Source organism: Acanthopagrus latus, chromosome 24 (genome assembly GCF_904848185.1).
Source record: "Acanthopagrus latus isolate v.2019 chromosome 24, fAcaLat1.1, whole genome shotgun sequence".
Taxonomy (NCBI): domain Eukaryota; kingdom Metazoa; phylum Chordata; class Actinopteri; order Spariformes; family Sparidae; genus Acanthopagrus; species Acanthopagrus latus.
In genome coordinates, this window is record NC_051062.1 from 14,933,048 (window position 1) to 14,951,649 (window position 18,602).

Sequence of the window (18,602 nt, forward strand, 5' to 3'; positions counted from 1 at the left end):
TGCTCTTCAGCCCACATGGTTCTGTGACTCCCAGAGATGCTGAGCGGAGACCTGGTGGCAGTGTGGGAGGTGGCGCTGAGCGATGGAGTTTACAGGATCGAGTTCGCTCACGGTACCACCACCGGGAAACGGGTCATCTATGTGAACGGACAGGTGAGAGCTGGGAGTCCAGATGGGTCACAGCTGAGAGGTTAGACAGAGGGTTTCTGGTTCTGAACCGGAGGACTCCAATTACATACATACTTACTTTACTTACCAGGTCCTGATGCAGGTCCTGATTTGCTGTAAACAAAATTGGAAGCTAAAAGAGGCTTAAAAGCTCAGTAGAGCTGGTGGTGGTTTTGACAATGTGAGCAGCAACTTCCGGGAGTCCGATCTGATTCTGGTAGAGAAGCAGCCGCTCAAACAACTCCAGCTAAACATCCAGGTGTGGTTTCAACTCCTCTGGATTACCAGAAGATGACAGGTGTTGATAAAAGAGCTCGATGCTGATTGGAGGTCTCCACTGATAAATGAATGAGTCCAGCAGCAGGTGTTGTTTCCTCCACAGGAAGTCGTCAGAAAAGACTGGATGTTCAAGCTGGTCGGAAAGGAAACCTTCACGGTGGGAAGCTCCGACACCAAAGCCACCATAGTCATCGAGGCCATCAGCGGCTTCGCCTACGAGTACACGCTGCAGATCGCCGGGAAGAGCCTGCAGAAGTTCATCGACAACCGGGCGCAGACCACCAAGACCTGGCTGCTCAAAGTGGACGGACAGGACTACAGAGTCGTCCTCGGTGAGTCACCACTGATGCTCGCTGTGTGGTTGTGTAACGGCAGTCGTGAACACTTAAAACACAGAAGCTTAATCTGCTCAGGTTGAGGTCAGTCAGTTATTTTAGGAAGCAATGACTTGCAGCATCAACCTGGTTGGATAACAGACACCAAACCTGAGCTGATACTGTACATCAGCAGATGCAGAAACAGGTTCAGTTCATGAGAATAAACTCTGCTTCTTCTGTCTGACAGAGAAGGACACCATGGATGTTTGGTGCAACGGGCAGAAAATGGACACGATGGTGAGAATCACTCAACAAAATGTAGTTTTACTCATGAAATTCAGTCATTTTCTCTTTCATAGTCCAACTGACGTAGCAGGGAACTAAATGAAAAATACTGAAAAGAAAATGACATTTAAACTCTGCCAAATTATCTGTCAGCACTTCCTTAGCTAACTGCTAAATGTCTAAAAATTTCAGTAGATAATCTTGATTCAAAATTAGCCAAATTAGCTGTTAGCACTTCCTGTTTGCAGTGTGCTCGTACAGACAACTATCCCTGGATCACTGTGAGACTGAAGAAAACTTAAAAACGTGATGTTCCTAAGGCAAGTTCTGCACATGTAAGCACTGTGTATTCTTGAGGATTTCTAAGCAGATGTATGAACTAGTATTGCTGATAGATATAAAAATTAAATGCTGTGTCCTCTTGGAAAGTGTAAGTTACACTGAATATAATATATTACATGCTGATGGAAGTTTATGGTAATCATAAAACAAAGAGGCTCCTTACGTGTGCAGAACTTGCCTTAGAAACATCATGTTTTTAGGTTTTCTTCAGTATCACAGTAATCCAGTGATATCTTATTTTGAAAAGACTTTTCAGAGGATGGAAAACACCTGCCCTTATACAGGATGAGATTTTATTGTGAAAATTATGTAACACAGTAGCTCTGGCTCCAACAACAGGTGGCCATGTTCTGACTACCAGCTCTGTAATTTAGCTTCATGTGGGCTGAGTTACATCATTTTCACAATAAAATCTCATCCTCCATGAAGACAGGTGTTTCTATCCTCTGAAGAGTCTTTTCAAAATAAGATTTAAGGAATCCAAAGGAGACAAGTCAAATATGAGTTGACAGTGAAGCTCAGTTTGTGAATCAAAATGTTTATATAAGATGTGAACATAAATGACCAGCTCTGATCCTAAAGGTCTGCTCCTGTGTGTTTCCTGTCGGCAGGGAGAGTTTGTGGACGACGGCACCGAGACAAACTTCACAGTCGGGGAACACGACTGCTGCATCAAGGCGACCAGCAGTGGGAAGAAGAAGAATGGCATTGTGCACTATTTACTGCTGGACGGAGAACAAATACCAGCTTCAACACATTAGTGCAGAGCTGAGCTGCCAAAGACTCTCTGAGGGAGCTGTTTACATCTGCTGGAGGAACTTTATTTTGAAGGATTCGTTTGGTTTGGTTTCAAATTTAGACCATTGTGTAGAAATATGCAATAAACACCGAAATCAAAAGCATTGTCTCTTTTTATGCTCCACTGGGTGATTTATTCAACAAGATGTCCATTTTGCAACTTTATTTTGAAGGGGGCCTAAATTAATTCACTTCCGCTGTCAAAAATCATGAATTCACAAGCAGAAATCAAAGAAATCAGCTGATTTTTTTAAAAAAAATCTTTTTTGCGCACTGAGTGTGTTCCTGAATGCCGCTTCGTCAAGCACGCGACGGTTGGCGCGAGAAGGGCCGGAACAAGAAAAAAAATGAAGTTCAAAGTAAAAGTATAAAATATGTCGTGATTTAAAAAGTTCAGAGGGAGTCGTACGAAATACAATATGCACAATAAATGTAAGAATTCTAGTCTGCAAATTAGACCTCTGAGATAATCGGACAAAATACATATAGGTTTTGTTTTTATATTTTGGTGATTTTAATAAATGTTACAAACGTACTGTGTGTCTATATTGAATAATAATATATTAAGATTAGTATAATTAAAATAAATTAAAGATGACAAGGTAAAAACGAGATACAATCAGGCTTCTACTCTAACATTTGTGTTTTACAAGTGTTTCTAAATCTTTTTTCCTTTTTTATTTACATTTTAGTTTTAAAATAAATCATGAAAAATACTATATTGTTACTTCCTCTTCCATAATGTTTATCCTGTGTCTAGACTGGGGTTGCTTGGATGAGATAAACTTGAAAAATATGTTGGTATTAATGTTTAACGCTAATATGGTACAGTTCAATACTGTAGATAATGAAAGTTGGAAATTGGTAATAATCGAGTAAAGTACAAATACCTCAAAACTGTGCTGAAGTAAATGTACTTAGCTGCGTCTTAGTTATATTACGTACATGTTCTTGTCGGCTCTGTCCAGTTTTATTTTGAAAAATACCCACCCTGTGAACATCACGATCTAACTACATTTCTGTTTCAAATGTATTTTATTGAAGTGGAAAACTTACATTTTCAGATGTTTTCAGTGAATTGAAGGCAAAACAGTACATTTCCTGCACATGTAAGATGACGTTGTAGGATTGTAGTTTTATTATTTCTAGTTGCATGTTGCATATTTTCATTTCTTTTTTTGTTTGGATCTTTGTTTTCAATTTACATGGTAAACATCAGTTTATGTCGGCAAGAAGAAAAATAAAAAACACGAGTCTTATTTTGAAAATCCGCACCGGATTCCGTCGTGTTGTGCGCGTGCGTTGACCCGCGGGAGGACCCACATTGACGGCAGTGACGTGCCCGGCTGGGATACTGTGGCTCCGGTCTGCACGGGATGGACCTCACGGCTCTGGAAGGGGGATCGGCTGAGTGTTTGTGCGCCGTGTGCGGGACTCACCTGTGAGAACGTGTCGCTGAAGCACCGGGAGGAGCCCCGCTGGACCGCCGCGGCCCGGCTCGGATTGTGGACGGTGTTGTGCTGCAGCTGTTCCCGGACTGGAGACAAAACAACGGACGGAGGGACGGACGGGAACATCCTAACTCCCCACCACGAACTGTTTATCGGGCTGCCTGTCTGTCACCAGCCGCCGCCTCACTTTATTTTGTTAAAATGGCTGCTGGCTCCGCTGCCCTCTAACCTCCCGCTCAGCCGGTATGTTAAGCCGACTTTAGCGCCTGAAAAGCGGCGAGTTTTCCCTTTTCCCCGGCTTGGAAGCTACAGCTAGTTAGCTTTAGCCGGCTAGCCTAGCCACCTAGCAACAAGGCCGTTTTTTACCCTTCTCGTCCGGTCAGCTATGACTCTGAGCGCTGTTTTGGACCCGGCTGGACTCGAGAGACTGCGGTTCTGATCTGACTCGGGTTGGAAGGATATGGGGAAGCGTTGCTCCGCCTGCCGCACATCTGTCAGCGCACCGGGATCGGGAACCGGGACGCCCCGGGAAACAGCTGCCTTCAGCGGCCAGTAGCAGCAGCAGCCTGGCCGCCTCCGCCAGAGACACACAGCGCTGGTTATCAGTCAGACTCCCCGGGATGTAGCGGAGGAAACCAGGGACTTTAATCTGTGTGGACTCAGTGATTTACATGAATGTGTAGCTGATGTGTTAGTGGATGAGATCCGGACGAGAAGAGCGTGTTCCGACGCTTCTCTGAGCTTGCTGGAGGTCACATCGTTCACCTTCCTCTTCATCAACCACGCGTCCTGCAGTCCGGGGGCTCAGCCATGAACTACCAGCAGCACCTGGCCAACTCGGCCGCCATCCGCTCCGAGATCCAGAGGTTCGAGTCCGTCCACCCCAACATCTACTCCATCTACGAGCTGCTGGAGCGGGTGGAGGAGCCGCTGCTGCAGAACCAGATCCGGGAGCATGTCATCGCCATTGAAGGTAGGACACGGAGGAGGATGCTGCTGGTGGTCCAGCTGTGCACAAACACGTCTAGAGCCCCGAACAGGCTGGTACATGTGCTGAGGTCCCCGTTCAGTGTGCTGGGACTCAGAATGAAATCGATGCTGAGGATCTGAAGCGGTCCAGACTGATCAGATCAGCTGTGAGGTGACACACTGCTGAGAGCTGGCAGCAGGTCTGCACAGATGTTGGACCGTGTTCTGGTCCGACAGCAGCAGTGATATCTGGGTTCAATGATGTTCAGTTCTAACTGTTGTTGCCACTAAAAGCTGCATGAATATGAAGATTTATTAGACTTTATTCTACAGCCTGACTGTTAATCGATTCATTACTTGGCACAACAACAACTTAGAGTCAGAAAACCACAATCATGGAAAATATCCAGAAGTCTCCTCAGAAATGGACCGTTACTCGCTTTATGGCACCTGAGTGCAAACAGTCTGATTTGAATATATCACCTGGTTATCAGACACTTCAGTAATGAAGTCAGAACATTTTACAGTTCAGCAGTCTTTGTTTCTACCGATATCAGTTCAGTGAAACAGAAAAACTCACCGGATTGTAGAAACTATAAAGTCTCCCAGGACAGAATATAGAGTTAGCATGTCAGATAATATATTTGCTGATATTAGAATACACGGCTGGAGAAATATTCTGCTTTTATTGGCACAAACGTGGCTGAAAAATATCATGAAGTCTTGTCAACAATATCCAGTTTTGTTGCCACAAACACGACTGGAATTTGTCCTGAAGTCTGGTAGGAAATGTAGTTTTAATATGCAGGATCTTGGCTGTAGTGCTGCACAGGTGTAGGAGTCTGGACCTCAGAGGTGTTTTGTAAGAAGGATTTATGTTGAAGCTCAAACTGAGATGTGAACAGAACTGGGACTGCACTTTATATTAGCCTGAACTTTGTGTCACTATCAGTGAGATTAATTTGTTTATTGCACATGATTTTACATTTTGTCTGCTGGGAGAGATCAGCTGCGCTCTCTTGGTCTGATCATGTTTCGGTGTGAGGACAATAATGCTAACACAGATGTACTGAACAGACACGTGAGCCTGCGTTCGTACGGTGATTTGTAAAACAATCCACCACTCAGTATTGATTTATTGAGCGGTGCAGGTGGGAAGAAGCCGGTGTCTGTTAGCAGAGATATTAATAGTGACAGTTTGAGATTGTCCTTACAGTTTTGTCCGTATAAACTGTCGTATTCTCATGTTGTGTTCAAACGGCTTCACCTGTGATCTGATTAAAACGGTGGAAATGTAAAGGGACCCTGGTGTTACAGAGAACATGTCACACGGTTGTCGTTAGCTTCCAGAGACTGAAACCGGCTCTTTCTATTTGATTATCTGAGAATTGGAGTCGAGCAGGAATGAGTTTAATTTCTGCTTGTTGCTGTGGGTCACATGATGATGATGATGATGATGATGATGATGATGAAGACAGATCCTGTGAGGTCTGTTTGTGTCGTCCCTGATTCTGTTTGGAAGAATATGTTTTCTGGAGCCGAGCTGGCAGCTGCTTTGTTGGAGCGACGGCTGGCTGTGTTTGGAAACATCTGTATGATGCGCAGATGTGTGCAGTCACACGGTCAGCAGAAAAAGAAGCTGGACCGGGTCAAACGTGACAGAATGTGATTGACTGTCACTTCTTGAGCTCTGCAGAACTCGGTTCTGTTTGGATGCAGCTTTAAAGGGCGACGTCGGTGCTTTTTTCTAGCAGGACTAATGACCTCACCTTCCAGAACGTGTCAAGCAGTGCTGCTAAAAATAGACTTTCACTGAGTTGGAGCAGGATTTCCCCCCATAAGAAGAAAATTCCTGCAGTTTTGCTTCCTCCTGAATAAATGTTCACAATGTACATTTCTAAAACCACAGACACGCTCAAACGATTTACATTTCTCCATGTTGCAGCTTTCTTTTAGGTTCAGTTTTCAATCTGATGTTGAGACAACACTGTGCTTATGCTCTGGTTTACTCAGGAAAAAGGACGTCTGCTCAGAAACATCCAGGTTTGATGCTACTAACACAGATGGAAAATGTCCCCAAGTCTCATATCAACATCTTGTCTAAAGTCTGGTGAACGTACCTGTTCTGTAACACCACAAACACGTCAGGAAAATGTCAAGATATCTGTTTAAAATCATGTAGTGATTTCACACTTATAAACGTTGAAGTCTTCGGCCCTTTTAAAAAACAATCCAGTGGTTTCACCCTGAAAATGTGACGCGCTGCCTCTGAATTTGGACTAAAATGAATGGGGTTTGGTTGGGGTTTGTTTTGTTTTTTTTGAGGAATAATAATGGATTGTGGCACAAAGGCTCGCTGTAGGTTGAATCACGGTGTACATTAGGACCAGCCGAGGTGTGACGGCGCTTGCTGAGCTTCACAGCACAATAGCGAGAGCAGTGACTCGCTGCTACTTGAGCTCATTTCCATTTTCCCTGAATTCAGTGGCACTCAGTGACTCATTCAGGCTGCGTTCATGCTGGAAATAACCCAAAACAGCAGCAGCAGCAGCAGCAGCAGCAGCAGGCGGACTGTCATCCTCTCTCTTTGCCCCTCAGCGCACATCTGGACGCCTCGCTCAGATCCGTGTGCTGTTATGCAAGCTGTCAGCTGGAGAGGCCTCCGTCCTCCCTGTGTGTTTGTGTTGTTGTTATGTAAGGCAGCCGTCCGTCCCTCCCGTCGTCTTATGGGCCCGGTTCTGGCTCTCATGGAGCAGGTGAGACCCGGCCTACTTAGCGCCACATGTTCTCCTGCTGTGGCGGCGGCGATGGCGGCGTGGCGGGGCTCATTTGCATGTGAGGTGTGTGTGAGGGAGGATGGATGTCCTCCCAGCCAGGTGACACTGACCCATTTTCTGTGTTATCACGAAGCAGCCGGGAACAGCCACACTTTCCTTTTCTCACGGCCGGAACACAGATTTTAATTCACAGAGCCATTTGAGACAAACAGGTTTTACTCACTCAGACTGGACTCAAAGGAAGTTACACACTGATGATTAACACCAGCATGAATCACAGCACACAAGGACACAGTCTGTTTGTGTTGACAGGAAGTTGTTGTGGATGTTTGTCTGATAATTTCCTTTTTAACGCCGCTCAGCTGTCTGATCTCTGTCAGTGTTCATCTGTCTGATGCTGAGGAAAACATCATGTTTCAGCTTAAAATACCTGCTTCCGTCACCACAAACATGGCAGCAGACTTCGGTCTTGTCTTCATTGATAGAAACTCACATATTTTCACGATCACCACTGCTGATAAAAAATCTATCTGATGTGACTCGGGTAGAAAATGAGGAGAGCTGAGGTTTGTCTGGTTTGAACGCTGTTGGAAACATTTAGGATGATTCAACAAGTCAATTTCTTCCATATTATATCTTTGAATTTTGCCCAGTTTATTTTCTTACGTTCAGACTAGTTGAACAGTTGAAACTTTAGTTTGAACGTCAGGGAAGTGAGTGGTTGTGAGCATGATGGAGCGGTGTGATCCGGGCCGAGCGAGCAGCAGATTGAAGGCTGTGTTTTGTGAGAGCAGCGGTAGAAAGTAGATTACAGTAGATGTGAGTAGATCCGGTGGAGTGGAGTACGGCGCTCCTCTTTAATCTCCCCAGGCTGTTTATCAGAGCCGCTCTGCAGTAACTCGACCACGTTTCTTTTGTCTTATTTTGTCGGCGCTCCAGCCTGCGGGTCCGTGAACGCACCGTGTGACCTAGTTCTCCTGGCCGCGGTGTGTTTGCTCACCCTGCAGGCTCTGTGGATCCTCTCGCATTTGTCAGGACCGGACCCACAGTAATGCTCATTCTCAGGTTTCCTGTCTTATTCAGGCAGCACACTGAGGACCACCTGTAGAGAAAATCAATCCCGTGCTGCTGCCAGCGAGCGGACTGATCTCCAACCAGGGTTTAAATGTGGGATTAGTCTCTGTCAGATGAATCAATGCTGCGTGGAGCCTGTTTACATTCACTGCTGAGCCTTTTTGCGTTCCTTTGTCTGCTCCGGCCAAAGTAAAGCTCTCTCACCTTCAGCCAGTCGGACGGTATTTTAATGCACCTTTATGTGACCTGAATCTCTGTGGCAGCACAGTTATGATTCATAAACAACATGTATCACACACCAACAGATGGAGGGAAGGAGGGATTTGTACTTTCCTGCTTCTTCATATTTCTACTCCACTACATTTATTTCACTTCCTACTTCTGACAAGTTCCTCGACTTGTTCGCTCCCTCCGTCATGTTTCCTAACAGCCTCGTGAATAAAATGAGCCTAATGAAGATAAATCAAATATTTATGTACAACTGAATTAACTGCACACGAGCAATCAAAGGAGGGTATCGACCGGTTCCAGAGTGAGGCCCGTGTTCTGGTCCGAGGGCTCAGAGTTGAGCTCACGTCTGAGGAGCTGCAGTGAGATGTGAGCGTCCGTCAGCTTCAGATGTATCAGTGTCCACGTGTTTGTCTCTTAACGCTCCGCCGACATCAGAACATTGTTATTGTGGCAGATTGAAGCCGGAGGCAGGGAGCAATTATGTAACGCTGCGGCTGATTGACATCCCATAATAACAGTAATAGCAGTAATAAGGAGTCACAGGGATGCTTTTAAACCCGGGGTTTTCAGCCGTTACATAAGAGCCGCCGCAGCGCTGCCAGCACGCCGCTCTGTCTTGAGAAATTACGCTGAGGTCTGTGCACCTTTTGTCCTCCACCTCCGCCCGGCCATGCTGACCACACCACTCTCTCTGCAGAGTGCCTGTGCTTTCATTAGGCCTAATGTACGAGGTGAAGCGTGAGTCATCAGCAGGCTGGAGGACGGTGGAGGCGGACAGCACAGCAGATATTTCTGTCTCTTTTAAATCACTGGTTAACTTTGATCCATGAAGCACTGAGTGGTCTGAAATCAAGAAGAGCTTCACACTGATTCCTGCAGTCATGAGCGTCAGCAGGTGACGTCCTGAGCTGGTATTCATGTTGCTAATGAGTAGAAATCCTGTCTGACATTTGTCCTGCATCAGTATTCCCCCGGCTGCTTCTTCCTCCTCCTCCTCCTCCTCCTCCTCCTCCTCTGCAGACTGATCGATGAGCATCAGCAGCCGCTCGGGGACACTCGTTATCTCGTTAATCTGGTTCTGTGGACAAATGCAGCGCGTGCACGAGGACCCTGATGTGACGCACCAACACAGGAAGTTCAGGTCAAAAGGTCTCATTTCCACAACGAGCTCCTCCTTTTATTACCAGTCAGGTCTTACAGTCTGATCGTCGTACTGGACGTTTGGCTGCATCTTTAGGATAAAAAACAAGGTGAAGGTTTCACAGGTGAAACAGGCCCCCAGTTATGTTCACATCCAAAGACTTCTTCACCCATTAACAAGAAGCTCATTTAAAGAAACAAATGTAAACAGATATCAGCTGTTTGCTGAATGAGCTCCAGATATTACAGAACATTCACCCTGACAGCAGAGTTTCAGTCGGCCGTCAGCAGAGATCCATAAAGCCCACTGGAGGCAGATTAATGGGAGCAGGAAAAGTTGTGATCTGAAACTAATCCCAGAGATCCCAGTTAACCTCGTCTCACTGGAGGATTTAACACCAGCGAGCGACCTCCAACCTCGGTGTGACCCGAGGATCACAGCAGCTCCACCTGCTGCAGTTAAAGTTTTAGTTTTATACTTGATTTCTTTAATGTGAATATTTGCAGGTTTCCTTCCATCATCTGAAATATCTTTATAGTTTATGAAGTTGTGATGATCACAGTGATCTTTAATTCAACCACCAACATCTGTTGATGCTGTCAGTAGCCGTCAGACTGATGTGTCCAGATGTTCCTGTTCGATCCAGAGACACCAGACCGCCGTCAGGCCTCAACGTCGCTGATTTCTGTGTGAAACTCTCTGGCAGCGCTCGACTTGACACTCGACTGGTGTTTTAATGTGAGAGTGCAGCAGTTACCTGCCAGAGTCTGAGTCAGCAGCTCTCTGCAGGTCGCCTGACGCTGCAGAAACTGTGGAGTCATGACTTCTGCAGCACAGATCAGTTTTCTTTTCATTAAAGAAATGCAGTTTCACATCATCTTGGACCGTCACTGTCTCCAGCTTCAGATGAAGCTGTAAAACTCTCCGTTAAACAGCCGTTAGATGTTTGATATTCAGTGAGATTTGATGCCTCGTCATCTAACAGGCTGAAGATTAATCAAATCTAACATGACTTACAATCAGAGTTTAGCTAAACTGGGTTTAAAATGAATAAACCAGATTTAAAAGGTCCAACCTGTAAGATAGTTTATAATATCAGCAAATGTAGGAAGTAATATTTATCTTCACTGGTGATTAATGTGTTGGTTCATTGTTTTGGTTTATGAAATGTCAGAAAACGTTCGTGAGCAAGAGGACGTCCACAAACTGACTTTAAAACAATGATGAGTGATTCTGAGTTTGTGAACCGGCTCACAGGTTGAAACCACGTTATTATTTCTGCAGATTGTCCTGAACTCGTCTTTTTGTGTCCGACTCAGTTATCTGTCCACATTAGCTGCAGCGTGTCGACATGATTACAGCTGGCAGAGCAGACAGATGCGTTCACTGACACATTTGTTCCGCCGTTTGTTTCCACGCAGCGTAAAATCTGTGTCTTAGCGTCTCTCTGACAGTATTCCAGTTTGCTTTTCGCTCCACGTCGGCTCTGAAACGCAGCCGGAGGAGAAGATGTGGGTTGTTTTTCCACCAGCAGATATTTAGGTGGTGGTCTTCATCTGACGTCTAATCTGTCTAATCTGTGTCAACACGGACTCCCTGCTGAGACGGCCATGTTTGTTTTTTAATCCCTCTGTTTGCAACACACACACCAACACACTCGCCCCCCAGTGTCCAGACTGGTTTGATCCACAGTTCAGAACCAGTTCCATGAGTTCTACTGTGACGTCTGCCTCGTCATGAGCTGATGGAAATTATACCAGTGATGTTTGTTTAAAGATGTGAACATGAAGCCTTCAGGTGTCTGACAGGTGTTGTTACTAGCTTCTTGCTAACAAAGGTGATATCCACCAACACACACACGATGGTGATGGTTGGATCAGTTGGTGTGATCTCCTCCTCCTCTGCCTCCTCCTCGTCTTCCTCTCAGAAACTCCTTTAATGGGTCATTGTGTCTGAATAATGCAGAGCTCCGGGCTTTGCTGCTAAATTTGGTTTTGGCATCTCGCTGCTGATTGGCTGATCCGTCTCTCTCTCGCTGTCTTTCTCCCATCATCCCCTCTCTCGTTTTCTCTTTGGTCGCTCGTGACCTCCAGCGTTTTCCCACTTCCTGGGCATCACAGTTTGAGGTCGCAGGTCGCAGTGAGTCAGTTGGCAGACGGGAATCAGTCCGTCACACACGTCTCTGCTGATGACACGGCATCTAATGAGGTCATTAATGGACTGTTGTGTTGTAGCTGTGAATCAGCCTCCGTCACTCTGAACAGAGCTGCAGTCAGTCTGAGGATGTTCGATCACGACGCTCTCAGGACTGTAGAAGTTAGAAAATGTCTTTCAGTCTGCAGATAATCTGAGTGCAGGGACGTGGAGACCGTCCGTAAACCTTTAACTTACTATCAGCTGCTGGATTAGTCGTGAAGAGACGACAGGATGAGCTCACGTTTGTTTTAACACCGTATCAATGTTTTGATGTTTGACATCATGATGATCATGGATGTCGTGACTGTCAGCCTTCACCTGCTCCCAGGCTGCTGATGTTGCACACCTGTCCTGCTGAGCTGACAGAAAGACGACTCCTCACTCGGTCCACGGAGGCTCGACTCGTCTGTCCGGTTTGAGACTAGCAGAGCCGGACGATCTGTCGGACAGCTGAGGGCGGTCGGGTGTTGATTACAGAGCTGGAGGTAAAATCTTCTCAGAGAGTTTCCTGCAGAACGTAAACGGGAATCTGTTGGTGTGACTCAGCAGACATCAGAGTGACTTCTTCAGAACTGCGGCAGAACTTCACAGTGACCCTGTTTGACTGTTGTTGTCACAGCAGCATCACTGAGGAACTGTTCACTTCTCCAACAAACCACACAAACCACACCGCTGTGACCGTTTACTGCCGGTCAGCTTCCTCATTGTGTCCATGCAGACAACACTCAGTCTGACTCACGGAGACGTTTCGTTCTCTTCACATGAATTTAATCACTTTACAGACGAGATCCTGGTTCTGATCCTGGATCTGTAGAGACTCATGAGGAGCCTTCAGACGTCCTCTGACGGGCCTTCACAGGAAACATCACATCTTTACTGTCAGACGGACGCTGAGGGAAGTGAAAGACATCAACACGCCCACATCCAAAACCTTCACGTGTCTCATCCTGTCACAGCAGCTGCTTTCTGTCGGGCCACATAACCAACATTTATAATAAACACATAATAATGGGAGATGGATTTTAACACTATCCAGAGTAAATGAACATATGATGAAACAAACAGTCCACTAACTGTGTGTAAATCCCTGTGAGTTGGCATCGTGTTGCATGTGTACATAAGATAAGCTGATTGTTTTCACTCAGCAGAAGTAGAAGTAGTGAACTTTTACCAGGACGAGCTCGTTAAACATGAACTGTAGTCTGGAGACCACGAGGCCACATCAGAACCAGGTCCAGAGACAGAAAACAAGGTGTTCGTGACGTGACGCGACACGTTGTGATGAGGAGTTCTTCCTCTGCAGTCTAGTTTAACATGTGGTGTGTTTTCTGTGAGCAGATTCTGGTCAGCCTTATTGATCCGTCTCTCCTGATCAGAACTGCTGAACTCACCTGTGTGGATGAAACTGAATATTGAGAGATTATTGATTAATGAACACGTGTAGTTGAGCTACAAACTGTTCTCCTCCCAGTCCGACAGGGACTGAACACATGTTGACGTATGAAACAAACCCTCCTGACTGTCAGACGCTCTGCAGACTGACAACTGATTGATGATCAGGAGTATTGACGGTGTTTCACTGTCTGGTTCACAGCCGGTTTCACTTCTGGTTCAGGTGTTCTCTGTTCCCGACCCACAAACATCACAACCGCAAACCGATCCACTGAGCGTTTTATTGCTCAGGAGACAAACTCACCTGGATGTTTCTGTGTGAAGAACATCTGAGTTTCTTTGTGTAAAAACACTTTGAGCAGGAGTTTTAGTTTTTAGATGCATCAGATGAAATGATGTTCAGGCCCTGTTGTGGCCCAAATAATGAAGAGGTGAATGAAAGCTCGGCGCTGAGCATCACGTTCACTGTCCTCAATTCCAGTTACACAAATATCTTTTGTGTCTGTGAAGTCAGTTTAGACGGGTTTTGTTTCGTGGTTGGAAAGAAAAACTGTCCACATCTAATCCTTGTTTAGTTTCACATCAGCCTGGTCGTCCTGAACGAGAAAACATCTGTATTACAAGCTGATAAGAGACCCTGAGAGGCGGGCCTGGACCTGGACCTGGACCTGTGACAATGATTCAGTGGTCTATACGTTGTCCATCAGGAAGCGGAGGCTTGGATGTGTGTCGGCGCCCGTGCAGCTGTGGCGTCCAGCTGCAGCCGGCCTCTTCCCTTTTCCCCCTCCTCTCCGACATGAAGGGAAGCTCCAGACACCGACCCACCACAACAATAGAGCCAACGCACATCTCATGCTCGAGTAAAAATAGGCGGCTGGCTTCCTGCCCGCTCCTTAACAATGCTCTCTCAGTTTAATGCAGCAGAGTGGGACTCGCTTTGTAAACCGCTGACGGAGGCCACAGGATGGAGAGAAAGGACAGAAACCACAGCAGCGCTCGTTAGATGAGGGGGAGATCTTGTTACCGAGTCTCCCAGGGGAGGCTGATGTCACTTCCTGCTCCATCTCCATCTCCATCGATCCGTCCTGTGAGGCGTGGTGCTGGACGGAGGTCTCGGGCAGACCTGACCGTCCACCGTCGTCCTGGTTCTCTGATTTCTCTCTGCTCGGTTGGTCCTGCATGTTTCCGAGGCGTGCAGCAGATGCTCGGCAGCCCCTGAAGGCCTCGCCTCGTTCACCGATAAATCATTCAGAGCCTAATTAGTCTGACTCCACCACCAGCACCAGCTCGCCTTATTACAGCAGCTCCATGTCCTCATGAACCAGAACGGGATTGTTGGGTTTACAGGCACCTAGTCGGAGTCCTTCAGGAGCTACGGTGGCCTCAGAGGGCCATAAAGCTCCCCAGCTACTACAGAAAGAGAGTTTACAGGGTCGGCAGGCGACACTCGGCTCCATCTGTCCTTCATACACACAATCAATCCTCCTCTCAGACTCTTTGTACCGGGTCACCATCTGGCAGCAGGATCCTCGTCCTCCTTTTGTTTTTGTGTGTCAGCTACACCTCCTCCTCTGACACGACACCACCCTGATCTCTGAGCCGCATCGCCTCTTTAACTTTAATACAGCGGCCCGTATCGGACCGGGAGAAGCTCCAGAATCCAGCGTCCTGATTCTCAAACACACAACCTGCTGAAGCTGTTCTGCCTCTGAACTCTGACCTCTGACCTCTGACCTCTGAGCTACAAGCTAATGTCTCAGCAGGGATCAATAACACTCATCAGGACGCTCTGAGTGTTCAGTCACTGTTTAAATCAGAGCTGCAGCGCCTCATCCATCCATCATCAGTAAGCTCCGCTTCTCTTCTTCTTCCATGGACACACAGTGTTGAGCGGCTGCCTCGGTGCCTTTGGGCCCGGCTGCAGCGGTTCTAAGCCCTCTCCGGTGTGTCGGGTATCACTCTCGGGGACAGCGTGTGTCCACCGGCCCGACACACAAATCTCTTCATTTTAACTAAAGGATTATTAATCTGCCTCGCTGCAGCTGCAGAGGAGCGTTGACCCCTCTCTGTTTGGCAGTCGGACCGGGCCCCTGGCACCGGCGCCGCTCGGCTAATGCTCTTAACTGCTCACACACACACACACACACACACACACTGACTGATGCATGTAGGTGTGAATACAGAACTGAAGCTGCTGTGACCTCTGACCCTCCTCGTCTGTCCTGCCCGTGTACAGGAAGTAGAAGTGTTGTATGCAGCGGCGGTTCTGATGGTTCTGATGGTTCTGATGGTTCTGGACCTTCACTTCCTCTCGGCTCGGTTCTGATGTTGGTTTGTTGCAACAGAGAGACAAAGTGTGAGTCATCGGGGCGACCAAGCCTGTGCTCAGCAGAGAGAGAGAGAGTTTCTGTTTGTCCCTGCATCACTTCACGGCTGCCTTTACCTCCTCACCTCCTCCTTCCTTGTCTCCTTCATCTCCAAATCTCCTTGTTTCCTCTCCTCATTCCCTTCTCCTCCTCTCAACACTTCATCTCCTTTTTTCTTTTTGTCTCCTCACTTCCTCCTCCATGTTTCCTCTGCTCTCACTCTCATTTGTCTCCTCCTCTCCCTCTCTCTGCTCATCTATTCTCATCTCTCCTCTCCTTGTTTCCTTCTCCTCCTCTCCACATTTCATCTCCTTTTTTCTTTGTGTTTCCTTTCCTTGTCTTCTCTCCTCCTCTTCAGTGTTTCCCCATCTTGTCTCCTTTCACCCTTTCTGTTCTTCTCTCCTTCCTCCCCCTTCCTCCCCTTGTTTCCTCCTCTCCTCTCCTCTCCTCTCCTCTCCTCTCCTCTCCTTGTTTCCTCTCCTCTCCTCTCCTCTCCTCTCCTTGTTTCCTCTCCTCTCCTCCCACTCCTCAGTGACTCACCCTTAAAGCAGAACTCAGTCTGTGGTTCAGTCTTTTCTGGATGTTCAGTTGTTCAGCAGAACTCTCACAGTACCGACTCTGATCCTCACTGTGACTGTAGAATCTGACATTTTGGATGTTCACGTTTGCAGATTTTAAAAAGATTAAAAGGTTAAAAGTGCAGAAACATCCTTCTGTGTGACAGTGTGATGGAAACTGTTCCTGTCTAAAATGTAGAGAAATGTGAATGGAGTCTGGTGGCCGGTGGAGGACAGTTCCTCTGTGTCCTCAGGAGTTTTACCTCCACACAGAGCTGCAGTGTTGTGCTGGAGGAAATAAGATGAGGATGATGGAAGAGGAAGAGGAGGAGGAGGATTAGAAGTGAATTAGGGACAAGGAGAGAAAAAGAGGAAGGAAGGAAGAGAGAGGAGAGGAAATAAGGAGGAGGAAAGCTGATCCCTGGAGCCACGCCTCCAACAACAAAGCATTCTGGGAGAAAATAAGACTTGTGTGAAATGAGCCTGTGTGGGAAGCCCCAAATTCCTCTGAAGACAAGAGGGACACAACAGGCTCTGTACATGTCGGTCTGCAGAGACTCAGGATAACAGGACGATTCTCTGTGAAGCTCCCTGCCCCGGGCGGAGGGAGCTGTTAGCCTCGGGCTAATGGGCTAGCTTCACTCACAATCTGCACTACAAGTGGGAATATAGGCCAGGCTGCAAGTTCTGTTGTTATGTAAGGTGTGCTTGTCCCTTTCATACAGACATGTTTCATAAAGTGGCCGACAGGAAATGACACACAATGTGCTGAGAAAGAAGCTGTTAGCTTCAGTTTAAAGGAGCCGTTAGCTTCTGGTTAAAGGAGCTGCTAGCTTCAGGTTAAAGGAGCCGTTAGCTTCAGGTTAAAGGAGCTGCTAGCTTCAGGTTAAAGGAGCCGTTAGCTTCAGGTTAAAGGAGCCGTTAGCTTCAGGTTAAAGGAGCCGTTAGCTTCAGGTTAAAGGAGCCGTTAGCATCAGGTTAAAGGAGCTGCTAGGTTCAGGTTAAAGGAGCCGTTAGCTTCAGTTTAAAGGAGCCGTTAGCTTCAGGTTAAAGGAGCCGTTAGCTTCAGGTTAAAGGAGCTGTTAGCTTCAAGTTAAAGGAGCCATTAGCTTCAGGTTAAAGGAGCCGTTAGCTCCAGGTTAAAGGAGCTGTTAGCTTCAGGTTAAAGGAGCCGTTAGCTTCAAGTTAAAGGAGCCATTAGCTTCAGGTTAAAGGAGCCGTTAGCTCCAGACTACTTAGACAGAGAGGTTTAAAAGCCATGGCGAGCTGGTTAACATGTTTCTTCAAAGGTTAGCTCTTCGTGTCAAAGCTGTTGAGTCTTCACACTCGTTGATCATTTTAGTTACATTTTTGAACGTTTTGTACTAAAATCTTTACATACTGCACCTTTAAAGTCACATTTTTCTCTGCTTCCTGTGACTGTTTCACAATAAAAGCTGTGAGAAGCAGCAGCAGGAGGGAAATGTTGTGTTAGCATTAACACAGAGAGGATTACAAGCTGGATTACATGCTAGATAATTTCATGTCAATCTCAGCATAGACATGGCGGACCCCGCCACCAGGAGTGAAAACAACTGCGCATATAATAATTTAGATCATAAATAAAGTCGGACACTTGTTTTGATTCTGAGAGAGCACTGAGCAGCGGCTGTCCAGTGAATACAGAGTGACCTCTGATCTCATCGCACGTCAGCCAATTGAGTTAGAGCTGTGGACACGGCGCCACACAGACCCGCCGTTCTTCTCTGAAGTGCACTTGAACTATTTGAGGAGGCGGAGCTGTGGAGGAGACAAGTCCCACTGTCTTCTTCTTCCCTTTCATAATAACATGGAGGAAGAATCCAGAGCAGAAATGTGTTTTGTACAGAACATTTCCACAGAGAGGCTCATTAGCGCTGACGAGCAGTGAGAGCCAGCTGGTGATCAGTGCGATGACATGAATGTGATGGAGGGCTTATTGTTTGTGCTGCAGTGCTTTCCCACTGTATTGATGACTGAGACCACCGATCACACAGTGTGTGACCTTGAGAGGAGGATGTAACACACACTCCTCCCTCCAGTCTGGCTTCAGGCCCAGCAGATACTGTACGACACTCGCAGAGACGACCGACCAGCGTTCTGTGATGATTTTCTGCTTTTGTCTAAACTGAACATCTTCATGAACATCTGCAGCAGAGAAGCTGGAGACACGTCCTCTCACCACGTCTGTCGGACTGTAGAATTACACTTCTCTCCCACAGTCTTTGTGTTTTACAATAA

General features: G+C 46.8%; 2 protein-coding genes across 3 annotated transcripts in view; both read left to right on the forward strand.

Moving 5' to 3' along the window:
* Positions 1 to 21: 21 nt before the first annotated feature.
* LOC119015279 (fas apoptotic inhibitory molecule 1-like) lies at positions 22 to 2,293 on the forward strand. The gene is made up of 4 exons (XM_037091128.1): positions 22 to 153; positions 551 to 779; positions 1,012 to 1,061; positions 2,003 to 2,293. Exons 1-4 carry the CDS (start codon positions 37 to 39, stop codon positions 2,150 to 2,152), a joined length of 546 nt encoding a protein of 181 aa, XP_036947023.1. The 5' UTR covers positions 22 to 36; the 3' UTR covers positions 2,153 to 2,293.
* Positions 2,294 to 3,467: 1,174 nt separating this feature from the next.
* The window catches only part of agap1 (ArfGAP with GTPase domain, ankyrin repeat and PH domain 1), a 119,890-nt gene continuing 104,755 nt past the window's right edge, over positions 3,468 to 18,602 (forward strand). Inside the window, exon 1 of one of the 2 annotated variants that reach the window (XM_037091009.1) lies at positions 3,468 to 4,613. In XM_037091009.1, coding sequence (XP_036946904.1) covers positions 4,451 to 4,613 — 163 coding nt within the window. In that variant the 5' untranslated portion in view covers positions 3,468 to 4,450. The remainder of the gene's footprint in view (positions 4,614 to 18,602) is intronic. The other variant, XM_037091010.1, reaches the window with a different exon arrangement.